This window comes from Mytilus edulis, chromosome 2 (assembly GCF_963676685.1).
Source record: "Mytilus edulis chromosome 2, xbMytEdul2.2, whole genome shotgun sequence".
NCBI classification, from domain to species: Eukaryota; Metazoa; Mollusca; class Bivalvia; order Mytilida; family Mytilidae; genus Mytilus; species Mytilus edulis.
The window spans coordinates 104487296-104512339 of NC_092345.1; the positions used below are offsets into that span (position 1 = coordinate 104487296).

Consider the following 25044-nt stretch of genomic DNA (forward strand, 5'->3'; position numbering starts at 1 on the left):
TGAAAATGAGGTCAAGGACAATGGTCATGTGACAGACAGAAACTTCAAGGTCTTCCACCTTTTAAAATAAAAAGCCGGATAACTACCCCTATGTCAAGCTTTTTGCGACAAAGAGTCGCATGCTTGACTAAAATCCGTAAACCAAGATCTACATAAGAGTCAACATAATTAAAAGTGTCCATGGTTTCCATTTTCCACAAGAGTAAATTTCTATAATTTATGCTTAAATGATGATTTTTATGACCAAACCGCTAGGCGAGGTGGGCATTTGGTGTTACCCTTGGATGTCTGTCCAATCAACTAACTTTTGTTTCCCCACTCTTTCCTCATCCAAATTTTATGATACTGTCTTACTTTTCAGGTAGTACTTGAAATTGTTGATACCACTCAATTACAGTAATATGTGTGAATTCTTTTCCTTTTCTTCTGTCTTTTGGAAATGATGTTGTTTGTCTTGCTTTCTATTTATAGGTCTTGATAGCCCTCACATCTAATACTACTTTAAACCCATAAAGTGACAAAAATAGCTCGCTAGTATTATAAAGTCGTGCACGTTAACCATCCAAAAACTTCAACTCTCCCATGTTCAGTACATGTCTTTCTCTTTACAGATAAAATTTTGATGCAGTGTAATTTGATTAATTTGTCAATATTAACCAGATTAATTACTAAAGCAATTCTAGAAAGTGTAAAGGTGCCTAAAATTTGTGGACTTGTTATGTTGGCTTCTTGTCTCATTGACATATACCTTATATTCAAGTGACTGAATTGTTATATATTGATATTTTAAATGATTTATTCCATTTTTAGACAAGAACATTTATTAATATAACTTAAATAGCAATATTCTAAAATAAGCAATTGGGTCTCCATCAACTTTTATCAAAGTATTTTATTTCAATGTTCACCAAGTCATAACAAAATCTTATACTAGCCATGTATGCTAAAAAGTAAACAGTTTATAGACTTACAAAAATGTCAATGATACGAAACGCTGACACTGTTATTTTAAGACAACAATTGTCATAAATCTAACTCATCACTAAGAAGTTGTAAACCACAAATCTTTTGTAGGGTTAACACAAAATAAATGACATACAAAAAGGGTGAAACACACTTACATATTCTACCAGAGATCAGAATTATTCACTCAAATTTCTATGGAGAATTTCTAAACATATAAATGTTCATTGTGGCAAACCAGGATTAACTGGACAAATAGATGATGACAACTCGTTTCATCAGACGATTTTTTTCTTCTAATTCTACACAAGTTCAACAAACAAAAGTAGATAAAACATAAAAAATTCAGATAAACACACATCTATCCTTCAAATACACTATTGTTCAAAGACTATACAACATTACATTTGATACATGGTTATGGGTTTTCATTTGATAGTATGCTTGACAACTATAAGCTGCTCTTGTGTCTTATTTTATTCACTTGGATGTTTCTGTGAAAGTGTATAGTGGTGTTGTCACAGCTTTTCTCTGAAAAAGAAACATTTAAAATAACAATATACTCTTATAAAATTCTGAAAATAATAGTCATGTGCATTATCAAGTTTAATAAATTACTAAAAATGCATGAAATATTTGCCACTGGACAGTTAACAAGCAATAACCAAGCCTTACATTTTGTTGTCAATGAGAATAAAACATTATTTCTGTATGATACACAAAAAAAAGCTTTTCATGAAAAAACAGTGTAGAGATATTCAATATCTAATTCATTCATTGATAATAGTTTATGCTATGATAAGGATACATTAATTATGAAGGTCATTTTAAACAAAACTGGCATGAGTAAAAATTTAAAAAAAAAAATTGAGAAAAGTTAATATTCTGACAATGTCAATGATAAATATTAAAAATGTTTTTCTGCCTAGTAGTCCAAAAAGCATGGAGATATAGGTTATACATGGTATTAGAGTTGTGTAAAACATGACATGAAAATTATGTGTTGTAAGTGTTTCTCATTTCTACATCTTTTAGTGAAGAAAACAGAAACAGAAACTTTAATGGTTGACTGGAGTGTTACAAATCTATCATAAGTCCAATAAGAAAATAGCTTGAAATATTATTATATGACTAAATTTTCCGTTTTCTTATTGGCTAAAAGCATAGGAAATCCTTTTTAATAAATAAAAATTATATTCACCAAGGCAAAAATCACAAGAGGTTAATAAAAGATTTGGAACAGCGTCTGTGTACCCAAATATAGATTTTCCCAGGCAATGACAATGACGTAGGTTTATGACTTCAAGTAAATTTCTGGGTTTTTTTGGTTTTTTTCTTGTTTTCGGTGTATTTTTCTTTACTTCTTGTTTTTGATTTTTTGTTTTTAGTAAACTTTTTTTTTTTAAATTTCGACTTGTGAACATTAACGTCGCGTGCTTTTACCTGCACTATTTTGGTAAAAAAACGATTGATGTACAATTGGTTTTGGTTAATAATTGCCATTACATACATTTCTCTCGGAATATGGAATAAAACAATTACTGTCTTTTGTTTCGGTAAATATGTGGTTTAATTGACTTTTGAAAAACTGATATTCACTTCGGCCGTTGGCCTCAGTGAATATCAGTTTTTCAAAAGTCAATAAAACTACACATTTACCTCATCAAAAGACAGTAATTGTAAAGTATCAACCTCATCAAAAGTCAATAATTGTATATTGGCTTGTGTTTTGTTTCTTTGCATTGATTTTTTTTCGGCAAAAAATCTTTTTTTATTTAATGAGATTGAATGTATACTTTGTTTTGTAAAGTTGTGATTCAACTGTAGTAATGTATCTTTCAAGTGCAAACTCTGAAGGGATAAATGACAAATAAAACAAACAAGTAAAACTGTGAGCTACTGCTCACTAATGATACCCCCGCTGAAATATTTCGATACACAGGAAGTTGTCAAGTGATGAATCTGAAAACGCATCACAAGGTATAACTGACTTATATAAACCCTGAAACCAAATTTCAGAAATCCTTGTCAAGTAGTTCCTGAGAAAAATGTGACGAAAATTTTAAACTTGGCTATTATTGGTAAAATGATATAAGTGTTCAGTAAACAGGAAGTTGTCAAGTGATGAATATGGAAATGCATCACACAGTATAACCGACTTATATAAACCCAGAAACCAAATTTTAGAAATCCTTGTCTAGTAGTTCCTGAGAAAAATGTGACGAAAATTTTCAACTTGGCTATTATGCGTAAAATGATACAAATGTTCGGTAAAAAGGAAGTTGTCAAGTGATGAATCTGAAAACGCGTCACACTGTATAACTGACTTTTATAAACCCTAAAACCAAATTTCCGAAACCCTTGTCAAGTAGTTCCTGAGAAAAATGCGACGCAAATATTCATGGGACGGACGGACGGACGGACGGATGGATGGATGGATGGATGGATGGATGGATGGACAGACAGACAGAGGTAAAACAGTATACCCCCCTTTTTTCAAAGCGGGGGTATAATGATTTTCTAACTATTAAGGATGATGATTGATGGTCATTTAACATTCTCTAAGAAAGTATATCAGTCACTTAATAAACCTAAGCTTACCCATCTAAATTAAGACGATTAACAATATCTCTTATAGTTATTATAAGACTTTGATGTTCTTGTGGACTTTCTACTATTATGTTATGTAGTTTGGCCATGTAGGAATCAACAGTTTCTACTGATGGAAGCTCATTTGAACCTGAAAATAGAAATGATAAATTATTTCATGAAGTTCATTTTTTTATTGGTTACTTTTTTTTTAATGGATTGTTTTTACTTAGAGATTTAATTTCATGTCTTACATATAAAGATAACAAGATTTTGTATGATTGCTAATTTTTTATGAATAATATTAATTAATCTAACCAAATGCATTTTTTCCAAAAATGTCACAATAAAATGTTTAATGTTAGCCACATTATTACCTCACTTGTAACTGTATTGTATGCCATAAACAGCAATAGGTATCTTTTGAATACTTATATGACATGATTTTTTATAACAAATCCATTTTGATTAGTATAAAAGGATAAGAAATTATAATATTCTTTTGTAAACAGAAGTATAAAACATATCAATTTTATAACATTAGAATGACATAAATACCTGGTATTGGAATGGCAGCAAAATGTGTAGATAACGTTGACCGTAATGAATCAAGATGTTGTGTTAATGCACAATTAGAACTTCTTTGTTGTACAGCATCTATTTCTAACTTATCAATGGCTTGCTTCATATTCTCTATATGTTTACTGAGGATGGCATTTTGTTCCTCTAGTTCTGTGGCCTGTTTTCTAAACTGTCGTAGTTCTCCTTCTCTTGCTAAAATTGGACAAAATTTTATTTATTACTTAACAAATCATATTTACAAATACAGCTGAACATGTCAGTGTTTTATGAAAATAGCTGTACCCATAAACAAGTTCTATAAATTTGTAATGGATGCATTGATCTGTTTCATTTATAAAAGAAATACTGAATTTGTCACAAATTAAATGAAGATCGAAATGATCATGGCATCTTGTGCTCTTGTAGGATATTCCTATTGGTTCTGGCTTTACTGTCTTGTGTAGTTTTGGCCTCGACCTGAAAATCATTAAGGATCCTATTGTCATTGTATTACCATATACATTAAAGTAAGTTTGCAAAAAATATAAAATGATTCATGTAGCAAAAGGGAAATCAAATTGATTAATGAACTGAGAGATTGACTGAATAACAGATGGACTGATACACAATACATTTTTATAACCCTTCTAAAATTGAAAATGGAAATGGGGAATGTGTCAAAGAGACAACAACCCGACCATAGAACAGGCAACAGCAGAAGGTAACCAACAGGTCTTCAATGCAGCAAAAAATTCCCACACCCGAGGCGTCTTTACTTTGTTATGTGTGGTATTTTTTAAATGAATAAATAAATTAAATGAAGCTTGGCAGGAATTGTTTGTTTACCTACATTTATTATAGTCAAGAAAATCCTCTGTAAATATTGGGATATCAAATGTTCCTGGCTCTGTTTCATCTTTAATCTATAAAAAAAAAAAACATTCTTAGTATAAAAAAGCTGTACTTTTATTAGGTTCCAATGAGCCAACTAGCCATTTTTGCTGAGAAACTTATTTTAGAGTTAAACTTTGAACAGCAACACAACAATTATATCCTTGTATACCAATACTGTATTCATCATCAAATCCTTGTATACCAATACTGTATTCATCATCAAATCCTTGTATACCAATACTGTATTCATCATCAAATCCTTGTATACCAATACTGTATTCATCATCAAATCCTTGTATACCAATACTGTATTCATCATCAAATCAAATCTCGATATACTGTATTTAGACAAAAACTCTAATGGTCCATTGTTTGCCAGTGCCAATCCAATTAACATCTGAAAACATTCTTACAGACTTGGCAAGTGTCAAATACTTGTTATATATATTTTTTTCTGTCATACAGCCAAGGCATTACCATGGTACAGAGAAAATATGCAATTATGTAACAGCTCTAGTCACAGTCTTGTTACATTAAATAAAATGTTGTTTATTATATTGGTGACAAATATAGATGCATAAACAATCTGTCATGTGATCTAGCTCTCTGTTTACTTAAAGTGAATTATAAATTTTTGTATTAAAATTAATTTAAGATTTTCAACAAAATTTGCAAAATATTTAGATTGGTATTCTCCATAATTAACCCTCACCTCGACTGTATTGTTGTAACTATCATCACTGACATCCTCTGTAATATAAACAAACATATTTATACACTATAACTTGGTTACTGTAATGTCACAATATTTTTTCACTAAGTACAAAGTACCTTAATTACTTTGAATGGCTCACATGATCTTGCTGGTCAATATATCATAATACAATTCCTTTATAAAACTAAGTATTTACAACAAATATCAAACTCTTCTAAAGCATTTCAGTACAATGTTCTCTATTTTGCTTTTGGTAGCTTCAGGAAACCTTTGTCAAGTCAATTATTTTTCAGATTCAGACAGCTACACGTACTGGTGTTTTCTTAAGGATTTAAATTTTTATTAAATTTAATGAAATGATTTTTTTTTATGAGGATGGCACGATTTAACTTTTTAAGTAGTATTCTTTTTAAAAGGTATGAAAACCACATATTTTCCTAGCCCCAACTGAACTTGTTTCTGATTTTGAACTTCCTACTTTTGAAAAATATGGAATTTCCATACCATTGAAGATTGCTGGTGGATTAAGAACTAGGCTAAATTCAGTACTCACCTTTTTTTTAACTTCTTGTTTGGCAAAAATATTGCAGTAAATATACTGCAGATGGTCATCTATGGTGTGAAATGATTTTAAGGAGAGACAGAAATTTTAAAGAATTTACATGACTAAACCATAGTTGCTTACATCAGATAGTTGAAAACATTGCATTACTGTAAAAGTACCTTTCATTCTTTTCTCTCTAAGTATTTTGAATTGTTTAAATGCTTCTGTTTTCTGATATGCCTCCATTTCTTTCCAGTATCTTTCTTTGTCTTTTTCTGCTTCATCAAGGTATCTCTGAAAAAAATTGAGGAATTTAGTTTTTTTGTTCATATTTTCATATAAAGGAGAGAATACTACATTTATAAACATATTTTTTCCCATTTGAAAAACTACTACACATTTACAGCTTAAGATTTTGAAAGGTCATATAAATTGTTTTACCAAAACATTCAATTAAGCTTTGAAATTTTACTCTTCTATTAAGGGAAACCAACAATATTTTTGACTTAATATATAAGGTAATCATTATGTCATGTATGTGTTTTTTTCAGTTGTTATCATCAATAAGTATTTTTCTTCAATGGTGATCAGATGTTATCAACCCAACAAATGCCAAAGGTCATGTTTAGGAATCTGTGTCAGATGTTCAGACTTATCAACCCAACAAATGCCAAAGGTCATGTTTAGGAATCTGTGTCAGATGTTCAGACTTATCAACCCAACAAATGCCAAAGGTCATGTTTAGGAATCTGTGTCAGATGTTATCAACCCAACAAATGCCAAAGGTCATGTTTAGGAATCTGTGTCAGATGTTCAGACTTATCAACCCAACAAATGCCAAAGGTCATGTTTAGGAATCTGTGTCAGATGTTATCAACCCAACAAATGCCAAAGGTCATGTTTAGGAATCTGTGTCAGATGTTCAGACTCCTTATTTTTTTTAAACTATGATACAGGGTTAAATATTTTGCCCCATAACACTCAATTTTCTTTTCATGTCAAGCTTCAATTGCTCATATCAGGTCATTACCAAATTTAAACAGATTCTATATTTTCTTCTTTTCGATTTGAGACTCAAATAATACCAATGCAAACATTAGATAAAAGTCCAAGTCAGCCTTATGCTTTTAGCTTCATTTTTTTATAATTAAATATCTCAAATAGTGCTCTGTGAATCTCAATACAGAGGTATGATAACGCTTATGTTTAAGTCTGGGGAGAGAGAAGACATAAAAAATTGGCGTCCTATAACGCTCTTGAACACGGACTATAAAATTATTTCCAAAGTACTCGCGGAAAGGTTAAAAAATGTATTACCGCAAATAATTGATTTCGATCAAAAAGGGTTTGTCAAAGGGCGCAACATTTTTCAAGGCAATAGATTATTACAAGATGTTATAGATTTTTGTGAATTAGAAGATGAGGAGGGTGCGATATTATTTTTAGATCAACAAAAAGCATTTGATAGGGCGGAATGGGAATGGATCGATTTTTGCTTATTAAAATTTGGGTTTGGGGAAAAATTCAGGAGTTGGGTAAAAATGCTTTTCATTAACGCTAAGACGTGCATTCATACGAATGGGTTTACTTCTAGATTCGTAGGCATAACCCGTTCAATTCGTCAAGGATGCCCAATAGCCCCGATGTTATATATCCTGCAAGCAGAACCACTTGCAGCATCAATTAGAAACAATCCTAATATAAAAGGAATAAAACTTCCTACTAGAACTGGGGACTTTATTGAAACAAAGCTAAATATGTTTGCTGACGATACTCAACTCTTTAATAAAAGCGAGGAGTCTATCGAAGAAACATTTAAAACTTTAAAACTGTACGAAAATGCTTCGGGGGCTAAAATGAATATGGATAAGACTGTTGGCATGTATTTAGGCAAGTGGCGAAATAAAAAACCAAAATTTAACAAAATTAAATGGTCTAAGCGTCCTGTGAAAGCATTAGGGGTACTACATGGATACGGGGTGGACTTAGAGATCAAATTTGGTTAGAAAAAATAAATAAAATAAAAAGCTGTATGGAAGTTTGGAAATCAAGAGATCTCACATTTACGGGAAAAGTCTTAATTATTAAATCCTTTGTACTGTCCGTCATTGGATACGAAATTGAAATGAGAGGTATCCCGGATATATACGAAAAACAAATAAATAATATTATATGGTCCTTTATATGGGATGGGAAAACAAACCAAGTCGCAAGAACAGTGTGCTGTTTACCGAAAGAAAAAGGGGGGATAGGAATGATAAACTTAAGGGACTTTATTAAATCAAAACAAGTGAAAAGTATGTACAGTATTGTCAACTCAAAAACACAAAAATGGAATGCAATAGGAAAATACTGGTTAACGTCACTAGACGAAAAATATGATACAGACTTTTTTATATGTTCTTGTTCGGACACTACATGTTTTAAGCAAATACAAATGTCCAATTATTATAAAGAACTTTTAATTTCCTGGACTGACTTACAGAAAATCCAAAAATCGGTCACGAAAGAGGACCTTTTAGAAGAAAATATTTTCGGCAATTGTAAATTGAAGTTCAAGGGACATGCATTATATTATGCAAATTTTGCCTCCAGTGGAATAAAAAAAATTAAAGATATATGGGACTTAAACAATAAATCCTTTAAAACATCCCTTGATATTTTTAACAGTCTTAAAGATAAAAGGAATTGGATTGCACAATATAGCCGCATTAAATCTTCGTTAACACCTCAACAAATTGACGTTTTAAAAACAGACTCTAGTATACATAGTCATTCTGATGGACCTATAAAAATAATAAATTCTTGTCAATTTATAAAAAATGGAGTTGTCGTTGATGCCAAAAAATTATGCCTTAAAGATATTAGATACTTTTATGAGAATAAAACAGCTCCAAATAGTCAGTTGAAGTGGAATTTACATTTTGGGAATGAACTACCATGGGATTACATTTGGGAAACTTTGAATAAGAATTTAGCTAACAGGAAAATTAAACAATTTCAATGGAAGTTACTACATAATATAATTTACACTGAAGAAAAGTTACAAAAAATGAATCGCTCAAACGGGAAGTGTCACTTTTGCAATGAAAAAGAATCACTATTTCATCTTTTTATTTATTGTAAACTGGTGGAAGACGTTTGGCGGGAAATTTTTGAGAAAATAAGGGAATTTTGTTCAAAATTAAATATCCAAAAATTACAAAAATCGGAAACAAGTATAATTTTTGGGGTCATTAATGCAGATGCATCTTATACCCAAATTTTAGATACGGTGCTTTTAATCACGAAATGGGTTATCTGGAAAACTAGAAATATCGCAAAATATCAAAAGAAAGGGATAAGTAAATTGGTGATTTTAAATATGATAAAACATGAAATGCAATTTCTGCTCAAATATTTTAAACCGAATACGAAAATCGAAGCCTATTCTACTATGTGTGACATTTTTTGTATATAAATATATATTTTGCATGGTCAGGTCAGTTCAATGACCTCCTTGATACTGATTGAATAATAATATGTACACTGCTCGCAACTCCCTACATGTAATTTCTGTTGTGTATATATTCATGTATATCATCTAATTGTAACAAGACATGTTGTATCAACAGGTTCATATTATAAACAAATATTTACTCACCATATCTTTGATATTAATCCTTATTGGGAATCAAAATCATTAATTTATCCATTTTTTTATGAATGAAGTACACATCCCTTTAACAAATCGCACGTGGTAAATGATCACTCGACCAGAAATTTAATGTAATCGAAATTAACATAACAAAAGACTTGATGTACGATAAAATTGAAACTGCTTAATAAATACAGGTAGCCTTTGTGAGAAATAAATGAAGATAAAAAACAAACTTTATTCAAATAATTATATATGGTGAGATGTATAGATATATAGATCGATATTGATTGCAGGTACATGTACATATGTACAAAGATAGATAATATTTTTAAAGGTTGATGTTAATAATTTATAGTGGGAGTTTTTTTCTCATTTGCTTTTCCCCGACAAATGAGACTGTAAAAATTGGGGCCCCCTTAGTTGCTTCCCTGGGCAACTGAGGGTTGATGTAACAGGTGATTGTTAATAAAATATGTTTAATATTAAAAAAAAAAAAAAATATCTCAAATAGGAACGTATACCCTATCAACATTTTAAGCTTATTATATTCCTTCACTAATGCTCTTCTGAATTAATGCACCTATTCTAAATTCTAGATTTCTTTAATTTCACCTATAATAGTACATTCTTAAGTTATTACTATCTATCAACACTCTCAGGCATGTTTCATTTGTTATTAATTGGTGTGGAATGGGAGATAACTCTATATTCTTTGATTTACTCCCAAAAGTCATAGGACTGGCATATAACTGTGTTTCATGTTTTAGTTTTAATTTATTTAAATTTTGAAGTTTATTATTCTAGCTTCTTTGGATTTTATTAAACTTAGATATCAATTAATACCAATGAATTTAGCTTAGACATAACGTAACGGTACCCAAATTGCAGCGAGTACCCAAATTGCACCTATTTAGCAAAAATAGCAGCGGACATCTTACAAGATTTCCTAGAGACTAGGCTTAAATTAAAATATTGTTTGTTTGCAGTTTACCGACCGACCCTTGAAAATCCTCCCGACTGTGAAAATTTTATTGCTTTAAATTTGAAGAAATTTTTTTTAATACTTCTATTGACGCGATCCGGAACTTTGTGTCCTTTCCAGAAATGATTTAAAGTCTGGGTCAATAGACCACTTTCGAGTTCATCCGTCACCGGAAAAAACTCGTCAATTATACGCGCCTTTATGACGTCATTTACCAGATTCAGGGGGTCGCCTGTATCCCTGCACTATTTACGTTCATCAAGCGTCTTTGTGATCGTCATTGTGCAGGATAAACTAGACATAATGGTTGTTCTGTAGGTACTGAATGGCAATTCCCTAATGACAGCAATGCTGATTGTCACTTTTGAGAATTCAGTTTGCCGAATAATTCGTACAATATAGAATTATAGTTTTTAAACCACTCGCTCGACATTGGAAAGGAAGTGACGAAGCCCCTAAACGCACAAATGACGTTCACTAAAACCAGAGCTTTTGACGGAAATGCATCGAACTCGAAAGTTGTCTATTACGCATTTCAAGTTCGTTTTTTTTTAGCTTTCCGTCAAGCGTTCATGTGACCATTTAATGATAAAGCACATGGAAATTGTTTACAGGTATCCATGTAGTCACGGAGGAGTACTTTACGCTGTCGTCTCGTGTCAATTTTAAGACAAATAACAAACAAAAAAAAGTTTATTAGTAAACTGTTTATACAGATTCAGGCACATGTAATGATGTGTGATGATATCATTGACGATGATGCAGCGGATATTCATAACTGACACGATAACCATTCTGTCTCAAACAAATCGAGTACAGAATCTTTGGAGCCTGACTTTATGGAACCAATTTCAGTGGTTAAATAATTCGACAGCAGCTTGAAGTATGGCATATTTTCTACAAATCATTGTAAAGACGACAAAGATGAAACAACTCCGTGTACAGGCACTTGTTTCTATCCATTGGAAGACCCACTATCAACATATATTTCGTAAATATACTTTGATAGTGGGTCTTCCAATGGATAGAAACAAGTGCCTGTGCCTCCGTGACTTAAATCTTCATGGATATCTGTAAACACGTCTGTACGGAGGAAGGGCTCATTTGAAATGTTAATGGATATAGATCATGCCAAATCAATAAGAAGCAACGCTAACTACACAAAGATGTAGAGAAAATGAATGGTTAGCTTGAAAAATAAATATACTCTCTCTATATTAAATCTATCTTCGATTGCAATGAGTATGCTCCTTTAGGATAAGGGGGGCTGCCCCACTTATTGCAATTATTCTCTTTATTACAATATCAAATATACCCAAACTGTGTGGCCTGTGTGAATTCAATTAAAACATGTCCTTAGAAGCTATGCTGCCAATTTTTTTTATGCATTAAAAACATTTCAGTACAGACCATTTACTTTTAATGGGGTGCTATGGATTTCGCCCCAAACTTAAGATTTCTTTGGTTTTCATTAAAACCTGGCAAAAATATAACCTTATCACATATAATTAAATACTGTTAGAAATATGAAAACAGTCAAATGTCTTAATACTTTTTTTTCAAGTTGCCTTTTTTTCAATTGAGGAAGATTCAATGGTTATTTTTTTTTTATTAAAAATACACTCTTTAATACATTGTCTTATAAATCTTTAATATCTACATTTTTCTGATGAAAATACTCTACTCATGAAAACATTCTAGTCAAGAAGCATACATGTCTGAATATATTTCTTTAAAACCGTTCTAGTCATAATGAAATTCCTTGTTTATAAGTGTTCCAGTATTTAATAATTATACCATATTTTTATGTCATAAATTGGATAATGACACTATGTTAAAGTTTCAGTTTTGGTTAAAAAGTTTTTTATCTGAAAATGCCTGTTCATTTGATGTTGGTTTTCAGCATGTCCAGTGTTTGTTGTTTTAAAATGTTTTTTTTTCTTCACAAGAAACTTGGTTTATAGTGTAACTGCTTGTTTAAACTGTATTTTGGCTGATAAAATAAAATATTTTTCCTACCTACCGACCCTTCAGTCTGAAGGTACAGTCGGAAAACTGCAAACAAACATATTTTTAAGGTTGGCCCTACACAATTTGTATTTTCATGATTTGATACTATGCACATCTTTCAACATAGGTAAAAATATATAGATATGCACAAAACGTTCACAGTATTTATCAATAGATGAAGTGTTTACTGAAAAAAGCAAAATGTACTGAAACGTCACAATGCGACGTCATAAAAACGTCATCTTTTTTAAATGATCAAATACAATATGTTACAAGTATCCATTTAAAAAAAAATGAAGAGTAAGCATGGAATAATATCCAATTGTTCAAAATATTTGAAGAAATTAAACAAAAGCTCTGTTATTTGACTTTTGACAATGCGAATTTAAGCATGGATGCAATTTTGGTACTCCTCATTTCAGAATAATTGATGGTTTGGAGGTCAGTTTAGACCAATGTTTGTATGATTCCATATGGATTAAATATCAAATTGGTATACCTATATAATAAAGAAGGATACGGCTACAAAATAAAAACAGAATGGACATTTTTGTCTTTATCATAAAAAAAGGTAGGTGAAAAAACTGTCAAAATAGGTGCAATTTGGGTACCGTCACGTTAAATATAAGAATTATTTGTTTCCATGTTGTTGTATTTAATTTAGATAAAGTTACATTCTGTGTCAGTATTAATTGTTTTCCATGCTGTTGTATTTGAATTTTAATAGACATTTAAATTACTTGTTTTTCATGCTGTTGAAGTTTGCTCCATTCACTCCCTAGCAGTCTTGTTAGTTCTGAGAAAGACAGGTTTGGATTTTCTTTTCTCATCACTTCTCTTTTCTCGTTCAGGAAGCGTATGTATCCAGATAGTGCTGGTTTTGGGGCATTACGATCTTTCAGTTTCTTTCTTTTTTTCCCTTTTGGCCATCCTCCTTTCTTTGTTTTCTGAAAAAGGGAAATCTGGCAAATAACAACAATCATACCATTAATGCATATAGTAAGGAGCCTGTAATTCAGTGGTTGTTGTTTGTTGATGTGTTACATATTTTTATTTGTTCATTTTTTGTACATAAATTCGGCTGTTAGTTTTCTCATTTGAATTATTTTACATTTGTCATTTTAGGGCCTTTTACAGCTGACTATGCAATATAGATTTTGCTCATTGTTAAAGGCCGATAGTTGTTAATTTCTTAGTCATTTGGTTTCTTGTGGAGAGTTGTCTCATTGGCAATCCTACCCTATCTTCTTTTTTTAAATATATCCATGTCCAGCGGACAAATGATAAAATTTTACAGTTATATAAATATTAATTGCTTTATACTAGACTGACATGCTGAATCATATTTTATTTGTCCTTATTCATAAAGTAACGTGAAGAAATGTTAAATTACTAAGACAAATAACTCTACAGTAAAAATGATAAACATCAAAAATCAATTTGAACTTCTTTGGTATGTAATTACTAGGCTTGATACTAAACCCTAGGCCTCTCACACTACAATTAATGTTGTGTGTTCTTAATCATCATTTACAAGTAAAAGTCCATTTAAATATACCATCATTACAGTAGTCATTTGTAAAATATGGTTGGCGCAATTCACATTCTATCATTTGATGAGTACAAAATCCTATCAACAATATAAGTTTACAGAGAAACATGAGAAACATAGAATATAAGTCTTACCTCAGACTGTGTTTCATTTTCTGATGCTGGTATGTTGGCTACTGAAAAGACATTTATAATATTGCTAACAGGAATTACACACACAACTTATAAAGTTTTATTGAGTGATTGTTTGTTTGTTTAATGTTAAGCTGCAAATAGTTCATGCATACAACAGATGAAAACACATTAAGGATACATTTTATTGGTAGGTTAAAATACTAAGTGGGTCCACAACCATTATATTGTTTGTGATCCTCATTCATAATCTTTCGGAAAGTTTGACAAATACTATGGCTCAAAAAAGATGTCTGCAATTTGTCTGCAGTTATTGATGCTGACAAAGTAAATGGTCACTATTTGCAAAGAGGCATTTTATGGTTAATTGTTTATGATGATTTCAAATATCAATAGGATTCAAGACACTTCATTGTGGTAAAAAGGGTTTATTTATAGTTGCTTTTGCCTTGACCTTGTAAAATGGAACCTTGTCATTTGAGAATAAGTAAAGATATTTCCCCCCAGAGACCGTTATGTATCAAAGTCTGATAAAAATCTGATGTATGATAAAGATATTATCTCCAAACAAATTTTTTTCCTATATTTTCAGTTAATTTATAACGTCTGCCACCTTGGCTGTTAATGCATTGACCTAGTAACTCTAAAATTCATAAAAACTAACATATTCATTTCCTAAAAATATCAATTAAATGTTTGGTAATTATTTGGTACTTATTCAAATTTAATTCTCCCTTAAAAAAAAATACATTAGCTGCAATTTTGCTCTTTTTTCCAAGAGCTGTTGATTTTCAAAATAAAACATAATAAAATAACTATTTACAACTCAAAAGACATTGTTTAGACACTTCAATGGCTTTAAAGTTGAGAATATCAAAAAATTAATGAAAAGAGGAACGATCATGATGATAGAACCAAAAACAAGCTGAGTCAAAGTAAGCATCATCACACTCTATATAGTAACATATTACTATATATTAAATTGTATGTTCCTTTATACATAATATTAGTTCAAAAACATTTACCTTGTTGTAAATCTCCAAGCTGTGGATTTGGAAGAAAACTGCCATCTTGTGAAGCAAAACTAAAAGAAAAATCCTTCAAACTTAGCAAAATATCATTTATAATGCATAGCTATATGTATATCAAAAGACATTAAATAAATAACACATAGCTGAGAGGGTGATAGAGCAGACTGGTACCCGAGAAAACATTGTCAACCGCGGCAAAGCCCAGGTTGACAATGCTTTTTCGAGGGGTACCAATCTGCTCTATCACCCTCTCAGCTATGTGTTATTTAATTTGTTATACTGAAAGTCCTATCATTATAATCTTTTACAGATTAATTTTATTTTAAAAGTATTTTCTATGACGTCACGTACATAACAATGTTACAGTTATAAGAAAAAAAAACGGCAAAAGTTAAGCAAGATGTTTTATTATTTTTATTTTGACAGTCAAATAATAAAATCTGATCCAAACCGTAGAACTTTATCATTGTATTCAATTACTTGATATAAATTCAATTCATTGTCTTTTAATCTATCAATTTTTGATTGGTCTAGACGAGAGGGTAACATTCAAAAAAATTGTCACCCTCTCAGCCATGTGATAGAGTAAATTAACACCCTTGTATCAGCCAATCAAAATATGGCATTTTAACGTGAAGTATAATAAAATAATTTGATATATATTACCCTCGTCTTTACATCTAACACTATATTCTCATTTCTATTACATTACAAGTGTACAAAAAAAAAAAAAAAGAATTTCGTTTAAATTAATGACTCACCATAATCAATAAAACATGACACAAGTGCTTAATTATAGTCACCATTACTTACAAGGATAACATAATCAATAAAACATGACATAAGTGCTTAATTATAGTCACAAATACTTACAAGGATAACATAATCAATAAAACATGACATAAGTGCTTAATTATAGTCACAAATACTTACAAGGATAACATAATCAATAAAACATGACATAAATGCTTTATTTTGTAATTCATTTGATTGTATAGCTCAAATTTTGGGCACCATGATTGGTTAATAAAATTATCTATCTAATATATAGTCACCATTACTTACAAGGATGTATCTGATGTTTTGAATATTTAAAACAATAACATCATTTATACAGGTCATGAAAACTCATTTGTACAAGAACAAAATGTAAATCCAGATTTTTTTTGTGTTCTAGCATGTTATCACAAACATGTAATTCTAACTGCTAGCAACTTCAGACAAATTTGCTCTTACTCTAAAAGCTATGCAGACAAGGGGTAACCATAATAGTGTACAAGACCATGCATGCAGTTATGTTTATTAAATTAAACATAAATTAAAATTATGTCATTAGTTTTAATATTTGAATTATTTTACATTTGTCATTTCAAGGTCTTTTATAGCTGACTATGTGGTATGGACATAGCTTAGTGTTGAAGGCTGTACAGTGATCTAAAGTTGTTAATTTTTGTGTCATTTTGGTCTCTTGTGAAGAGTTGTCTTATACCACATCTTCTTTTTCAAATGCACCTTCCAATTATAATATTACTGTAGTAAACAAATGTAGCAATGAGTTGGTACATTGTATATTTCATGTTGATATTTTGATGTGATGTGATGTTGACTAGAAAACTGTCTGGTATGTCATTCATTTTTCACAATTCACAAGTCATCGTCACAGAATTATACGACTGTTCAAACTTTCTTTTTCTCTTTTTACTTTATATCCTTTTTGTTCACCTATCAAAGCTAGTATTATATTGTATAAATTGTTTGTTTTATATGCATGTCCATTATATTATACTATTATTGTAACTTTATATTGTATTATGGAGAAGACTTCATAAGTATGATTTACTTGTGTCTAATCCATTTTGCTTTAATTCAGCAAATAAAATATGTTTAAACTAATTTCATTGGGTAAAGGTAAAGGTAAAGAAGAAATCAAAGTAGTATATTTAGTGGTACCAGTTTCAAGTGTACAGTTTGAAAATTAATGATATTTTAATATATTCACAAAAATTCCAAGTGAAACTTGAATACATATTTATAACTTACGAGGCATCAACTGTTAAATCTGTACTTTCTTTAGACACATCATCATCAAAGCCTTCAAACCCAAGCTTCAAACCAGACAGATTACCTGGCCCTGATCCATAATCCATACCTGTAAATATAAACAGAGGTCATGCAATTCTTTCAAATTACCTGCCCCCGATCCATAATCCACACCCGTAAATATGTACTGAGGTCATGCAATTCTATCATTTTACTTTTCTTCAATTCAATTTCCCATATGAATAGATGATGTTGGATTAAGAACAAAATATACCATATGAGGAATCTAAATTCAGTAATTTTTATGATTATAAAAGGGCATTACCCAAGAAAAATCAGCACTATCTGTATTATGTTGTAATAAGCATTGTGTATAAGTTTCATAACGTTTGGTTGTTGCAAATTAAATGAGAAGGAAAACGAAAAAAAATCAGCAATTTTTATGTTTATAAAGGGACATAATTCAAAAACAGTAAAAGTCATGAAAGTGAAGCCACCAAATTTCGAACTTGATCTGTAATATGTGATAATATTTATTGTGTATAATTTTCACAACCATAGGTTGAGGCAAACTTAAGTTAAAGAACGGAAACGAAAAACAATTTTTATATTTTGAAAGGAGCATAACTCCAGAATAGTAAATGGGAATCGGGATGCTATCAAAGGTAATAAGCATTGTGTATAAGTTTCATAACATTTGGTTGATGCAAAATTAAGTTATAGAAAGGAAACCAACTTTGGAACATACATACAGACAAGGGTAAAACTTAACTGGGTAAGTGATTTTTTTGCTGCTTTGAAGACCCATTGGTGGCCTTGGGCTGTTGTCTGCTCTTTGATCAGGTTTTTACCTCTTTGACATATATTCCCAATTCTGTATCTGTATCTGTATTAGGAAATCCTTCCTTCAAAGGAGCACTTTGTTATGAACAAGTCTTTATACAATTGGTTTGGGAATATTAAAAAATAAGAAATAAATGTACGCCCTGTGGGGTGTACATTGGCTACAGTTTCTGACCTTTATGCTAGATGAACAGAAAGGTCTTTAAGAGTTCATTTTTTTTAGCATGCAAAGCATAGCACAGTTTTCTGGTTAGATTTACTACCATAAAGCAATTGTCAGTGCATTTGCATCTACAACCACAAGCACATAGCAGGGGTGGATCCAGCCATTAAAAAAGGGGAGTTCCTAACCAAGGAAAAAGAGGGGGGGGTTCCAACTACATGTCCCCATTCAAATGCATTTATCGTCCCAAAAAAAGGGGGCTGAAGGTAGATTATATTGCACTAGAATGCATCTTGCTTTTGAGAACCAGCTTTGAGAGTTGAAACCAGACACAACGTCACAAGTTTCCACTCTCCATTTTATTTGAGGAAGGTTAACTTTCTGGTATTAAGACCATTCATCTGTTCATGGCCAGACTGGGGAACTGGGTAGTAAAAATGCTCAGTGTCGAAACAGTGAGTGACAGTGCAGTGTGAGTGTGCTAAATCTTTAGTAGACTTTAGTCTTTCTTCTTCTTCTTATGGTATCCAGTTATCCATCAGATTTTTGATGATTACTAACTGCTGCGCATGCGTAGGATAATAATAAATAAATATTTACAAAAGAAAAGTGCCAAAAATAAACAAATACTAACATGACATGTGGTTAAAACTATTTATATAACTACTAGGTTTACTGTTTTATATTGTAGAGAACAGTAGGTGTCAACTGTTCTCTAAAAATATTTAAGGTTGGAGAAAGTACTACCTTTGGAGGTAGTACATTCCATTGTGTGATAGTAAACGGAAAAAAGGAATATTTGTAACAGTCTTTAAATGTAAGTATGTGTCTGTAAGTTTGTGGATGGAATTGTCTGGTTCTATTGTCTGTTGGTATGAGTAAATCTGATGGTATGGCGACAATATGGTGAACAATTTTATAGAACATTATAAGTCTAGTTTTAAGTCTGCGTTGTTGTAAGGTAGGCCAATTTAAGGTATTGAGCATGTCTGTAACGCTACTGGTGTTGTGGTAACGATTGCAGGCATACCTAGCTGCCCGACGTTGAACCATCTCAAGTTTATTGCATTGTTCAGCAGTATGAGGGTTCCAAACCGAACAAGCATATTCTAGTTTTGGTCAGACAAGTGCTAGGTATGCCTGGGACTTAATGTTTGTGATTGATGTTTTTAGATTTCTTTTTAGAAATCCTAGACTTTTATTTGCATTGCCAATGATGTTGTTTGTGTGCTGGTTCCATTTTAGGTCAGATTGCAGTGTTATACCAAGATATTTAGCTGCGGAGACAGATTCTAGTGTATGACTGTGGAGAATGTAGTCTTTTTTAATTGTATTTTTCTTATTTGAGGCTGTGAGAACTGTACATTTGTCTGGATGGAAAGCCATCAGCCAGTCTTCTTCCCACTTTGCAGCAGCATCAAGATCTTCCTGAAGACTATCACAATCTTCTTTAGATTTGATGCTTTTGTAAATGATGCTGTCGTCGGCGAACAGTCTGAGTTTACTGGTTTTCAAATATTCTGGTAGGTCGTTTATGTAAACCAGGAATAGAACTGGACCCAGAACTGTTCCCTGTGGGACACCAGAAGTAACTGGAGCAACGTCTGATGACTCTCCATCCAGGACAACTGTGTGTGTGCGGTTTGATAAAAAGGCAGAGATCCAGTTAAGTGTTTCATTTTGTATTCCATAGAAGTGTAGTTTGTATAAGAGTCTTTGATGTGGGACTTTGTCAAAGGCTTTGGCAAAGTCCATAATTACAAGGTCTGTTTGGGTGTTATTGTCTGAATTTGAAGCCAGTTCTTGTATAAAAGATAGAAGTTGTGTTTCACATGATCTAGAGTGTCTGAAGCCGTGCTGGAGGTCGTATAATAAATTGTTTTTTTCTAAGTGATTAATTAAATGTTTTGTTATGACATGTTCCATTAGTTTGCAACTGATACAAGTGAGAGAGATTGGTCTGTAGTTAACTGCGTTGTATTTTTCACCTTTTTTGTATGCTGGTGCGACATTTGCATGTTTCCAGTCAGATGGTATACAGCCAGATGTAAGCGATTTCTGGAAAATAATGGTGAGGATAGGTGCCGTTATGTTTTGAAGTTGTTTTAGAACTCTGCCGCTGATGTTATCTGGGCCAGTGGCTTTGTGCGGATTGATGTTGTTTAAGAGTTTTTGTATGCCAGGTGTTGTAATTGTGAGTGATGGAATGACTGGATGAGGACTTGGTCCTTTATCAGGCATATTACTTGCTGTTTCGGTGGTAAAGACTGATTGGAATTGCTCATTTAAAATGTTGGCTTTTTGTTTTGTATCAGTTGTTAATTGTCCCTCTTTTTTCAGGGGAGCAACTCCACTATTGTCAGTTCTGATGGATTTAATGTAAGAAAAGAGTTTTTTCGGTTTTGATTGGTTGCTGTAACTTTGGTCAGGGTCATTTGTTGGAAGGTCAAGGATCATTTTTTCTATGTATGTACAATAGGCACGTCTCTGTTCTTGTTGGACTTGTTGTTTAAGTTTTTTATATTTAAGTATATGCTTTTTGTCCTTTTTCATTTTAGAGTACAATTTATTCTTTTTATTTATCATTTTTCTGAGTGTGTTGTGCACCCAGGGAAGTCGGTGTTTATATGTTAACATTTTATGTGGGATGTTTGTATCTATTGATTTTGTGATGTTGTTTTTAAATAAATCCCACATTTCGTTTATAGTACTGTTGTTGTTGTTATTCATAACAGTAAGCTCTTCGAGTGTTTTTTGAAGGTCTGCTTCTATGTTTTCCCAGTTCGCTTTGTCGTATTTGAGTATTTTTCTAGGTTGTTGTCTGATTTTACGAAGCCAAGTGTCAATTTCTATGTAGACGATGTCATGGTCACTTAGTCCTAGTGGTGGAAGTGTGTTTACTTTGTTAACAGTTGTTGGATTGTTAACTAGGATTAAGTCTAATATTCTTTCTTTTCTAGTTGGTGTATTAACTATTCGTTGAAGGTTAAAATTTTCTAGTAATTCTAAAAGTTTATTATGATGTTCAGCGTCCGGTTTACCCGGTATGACCTGAGGTATAGACCAGTCAATATGACCTAGGTTAAAGTCACCACCAATCATGATATTAGTATTTGATGATTGGTTGATTCTACTAAGTGATAGTTCTAGTTGTTGTAAAGATGTTCCTTTATCTGATGGTGGTCTGTAATATGCACCTATTAACAAGTTCTTACTACCAGTCATGTTTATTTGAGACCAAACTATTTCACAGTCAGTTTTAAGTTCGCTTACTTCTGTGCTTATAAGTTCTTTATTAATAGCAATAAGTACACCTCCATGACTTTGGTTATTTTTTTTTGGTGGTCTGTCTGATCTATAGACATTAAATAGTTCTGATGGAAAGAATTCATATGATGATATATTTTTGTCTAGCCATGTTTCAGTGCCTATGATTATATCAGGTTTAGATGAATCAATTAACTGATTGAGATCTTCTTTTTTATTTCGTATCGATTGAAAGTTTAGGTTAAGTATCCTGATAGGTTTTTGATTTTTAGTAGTGGCTTTTTGTGATGTTTTGACTTTCGGTTTTGATTTAGTCTTAACCATAGGCGATGAAGATGCCTGAGGAGCACCTAGGCTGTTATTGAGTGATGTATCACTCATACTCCAGTTACTACTAGAATTTAATGATATGCTTGATTGGTTATTGAATAAGCTAGTGGAGAAATTTGGCATTCCACAATTTGTGCATTCCCAGCTAATATTACTAGCATTCATACACTCGTAGATGTGAGATGGAATACTCTGACAGTTAATGTGAAACCAAGTATCGCAGCTGTCGCAGCATAGTGCCTTTTGATTCCAGGTTACTGCTTTTAGGCATGTACCACATGGCCATCGTGGTTTTTTGTTTTGACACTTTTGTTTGGTAACAGGTTTACTTTTTGGTTTAATATTTTTCTTTACAGCAAGTAAGTGGTGTTCATTATAAAAGGAGGGTAAAACCCTAACGTAACGGTACCCAAATTGCACCGAGTACCCAAATTGCACCTATTTAGCAAAAATAGCAGCGGAAATCTTACAAGATTTCATAGAGACTAAACAATTTGTATTTTTATGATTTGATACTAAGCACATCTTTCAGCAAGGGTAAAACTTTTAAGATATGCCCAAAACGTTCACAGTATTTATCAACAGATAAAGTGTTTACTGAAAAAGCAAAATGTACTGCGACGTCATCTTTTTAAAATGAGCAAATACAATATGTTACAAGTATCCATTTAAAAAAAAATGAAGATTAAGCAGGTACTAATATCCAATTGTTCGAAATATTTGAAGAAATTAAACAAAAGCTCTGTTATTAGACTTTTGACGATGTGAATTAAAGCATGGATGCAATTTGGGTACTCCTCATTTCAGAATCATTGCTGGTTTGGAGGTCAGTTTAGACCAGTTTTTCTATGCTTCCATATGGAATAAAAATCAAATTGGTGTACCTTTTTGATAAAGAAGGATACGGCTACAAAATAAACACAGAATAGACATTGTTGTCTTTATCATAAAAAAACGTAGATGAAAAAACTGTCAAAATAGGTGCAATTTGGGTACCGTCACGTTACATACATTCATGTTCAGAGCAACGCAAATATGCATGTCATATCAAATTCTAACAGTACATACCTTTTTATAATAAAGAAAATTACGTTCAAAAATAAAGTACGGGAACAAAATAAACAATGGCCAAAATGCTTTCTGAATAAAATTTTATGGTAAACCCCGAGACAACCCGAAAAAGGTACAACCAATGACAATTTAAATTTATAAAATGCAACGCACAAGAATGGCCTAGAAAAAAATGTTATCTCCCTTTTCCTTTATTATATGATTTCTTTAAAACATTTTTTCATATAAGAGATGCTAAAGTGAATTTCAGTGGTCCAGGATGACGCCCCCAAATGAGAGGCATTGAAAATGGTAATTTAGTTGATAGCATTTAAGTAAGATGCTGCAAGATGTATACATATATAAAAAAAAAAATCCCCCAACTTATGTCAATGTGAAATTTTGAAATAATAATTTGCCTTTATCACTCAGTATGGTTCAATTTGGTAAAAATAAACTAAGAAACATCATGATGAGTTATTCACTTGCAAGTGAAAAATTCGAGCTCATTGTATTTGTATTCATGCTGAGACTACTATGTGTTATAGAAGTCTCAGATTTGTGTGACCATCAATTAACACCATAGAAAGAGATGGATCACTATGAATTATGCATGTTAGTTATAAAAAGGAAAAGAATGTCAACATTGAAAGTGAAACTAAGGTAAACTATTTGTTTGACTGATTCCATCCCCCAAAACTCATTTTTATACAGGTAAAAATTATGATTAACACATTTTCTTAAACTTCAATGTGAAATTAAACAGACATACAAAAATCCAATTGTGACGAGTTCACTTTCTATTTATATCTAAATATATGTTTATATTGCTTATATGTCTTCAAAGGTCTTCAATAGTTAGATGGCCTCTAGACTAAAATACAAACAAAACTATGGTACATATTATTGAGCCCATGCCTTGTAAATTGTTTATTTTAGACTTTTCATAAATTGGATATATGTTTAAGAATGTTAAAAAGAATATGAGATTTTCAGTCAAATTCGTGAACTTGAAATTGACAGCCAATGCCCTTTTAATGTGTCGATCCAATATTCTTTGAAAAATTAGTGCATTTCACCCAAATATACTGTTATGTATTAGTCCAGTAAATTTTAATGAATAAAGTTTTTAAACATCTCATAAAAATTGAAATATTTGCTTACAGAAAATTCAAATGTTTGCTACCAGGGGTGGATTTTGGATTTTGAAAAAGGAAGAGCAGGCTTACAAAGCCAATGTATGGAGTGATAATTTTGAAAAGGTTTATACATTTATTATATAATCATGAACCTCCATAAGGGGGCCAGGCCACCTGCCCTCTTAAATCCCCCTAGCTACCTTCCTATTTTCAATAGACTGGTGTCGTTACGCTATGCCATGCTCTTAATCATTAGTAATTAGATAATGAAGGCAGGCTCAAAGGACAGCAACATCATAAACAGGAACACAGGATCTTTTTCAAATGCCAAGACAAAAATTTACTTTTGAAAGACTACATAATATTTTTATTTTGCTTCAAACTACAAATTGGCAAGTTGTTTATCAGCAACACCAGACAAAATTAATGATCAACAACAGCCTCTTTACAGTCTTTGTCATAAGAAAATATGTATTAAGCTTAAAAAAAAATTAAGGACAATTTATGAACTTAATAGCTTTATAATTGATGTAAGGTTATTGTATATAGTGAAAGTGACATTTGTTGATAAAGAGTTAATGCGTATAGAGAAATGTAAAA

The 25044-nt window shown here is 31.7% G+C and overlaps 1 protein-coding gene across 2 annotated transcripts; it reads right to left on the reverse strand.

Moving 5' to 3' along the window:
• Positions 1–778: 778 nt before the first annotated feature.
• On the reverse strand, positions 779–23472 carry LOC139513776 (high mobility group protein 20A-like). Of its 2 annotated transcripts, none has more exons than XM_071302571.1 (11): positions 23324–23472; positions 17653–17761; positions 15607–15665; positions 14585–14625; positions 13639–13845; positions 6446–6560; positions 5720–5757; positions 4964–5036; positions 4111–4326; positions 3565–3703; positions 779–1494 (listed from the first exon to the last, which is right to left on the reverse strand). In XM_071302571.1, exons 2-11 carry the CDS (start codon positions 17757–17759, stop codon positions 1482–1484), a joined length of 1008 nt encoding a protein of 335 aa, XP_071158672.1. In that variant the 5' UTR covers positions 17760–17761; positions 23324–23472; the 3' UTR covers positions 779–1481. The 2 variants fall into 2 exon arrangements, with proteins under 2 accessions (XP_071158672.1, XP_071158673.1); XM_071302572.1 differs by lacking the exon at positions 23324–23472 and adding an exon at positions 18405–18536.
• Positions 23473–25044: the final 1572 nt, after the last annotated feature.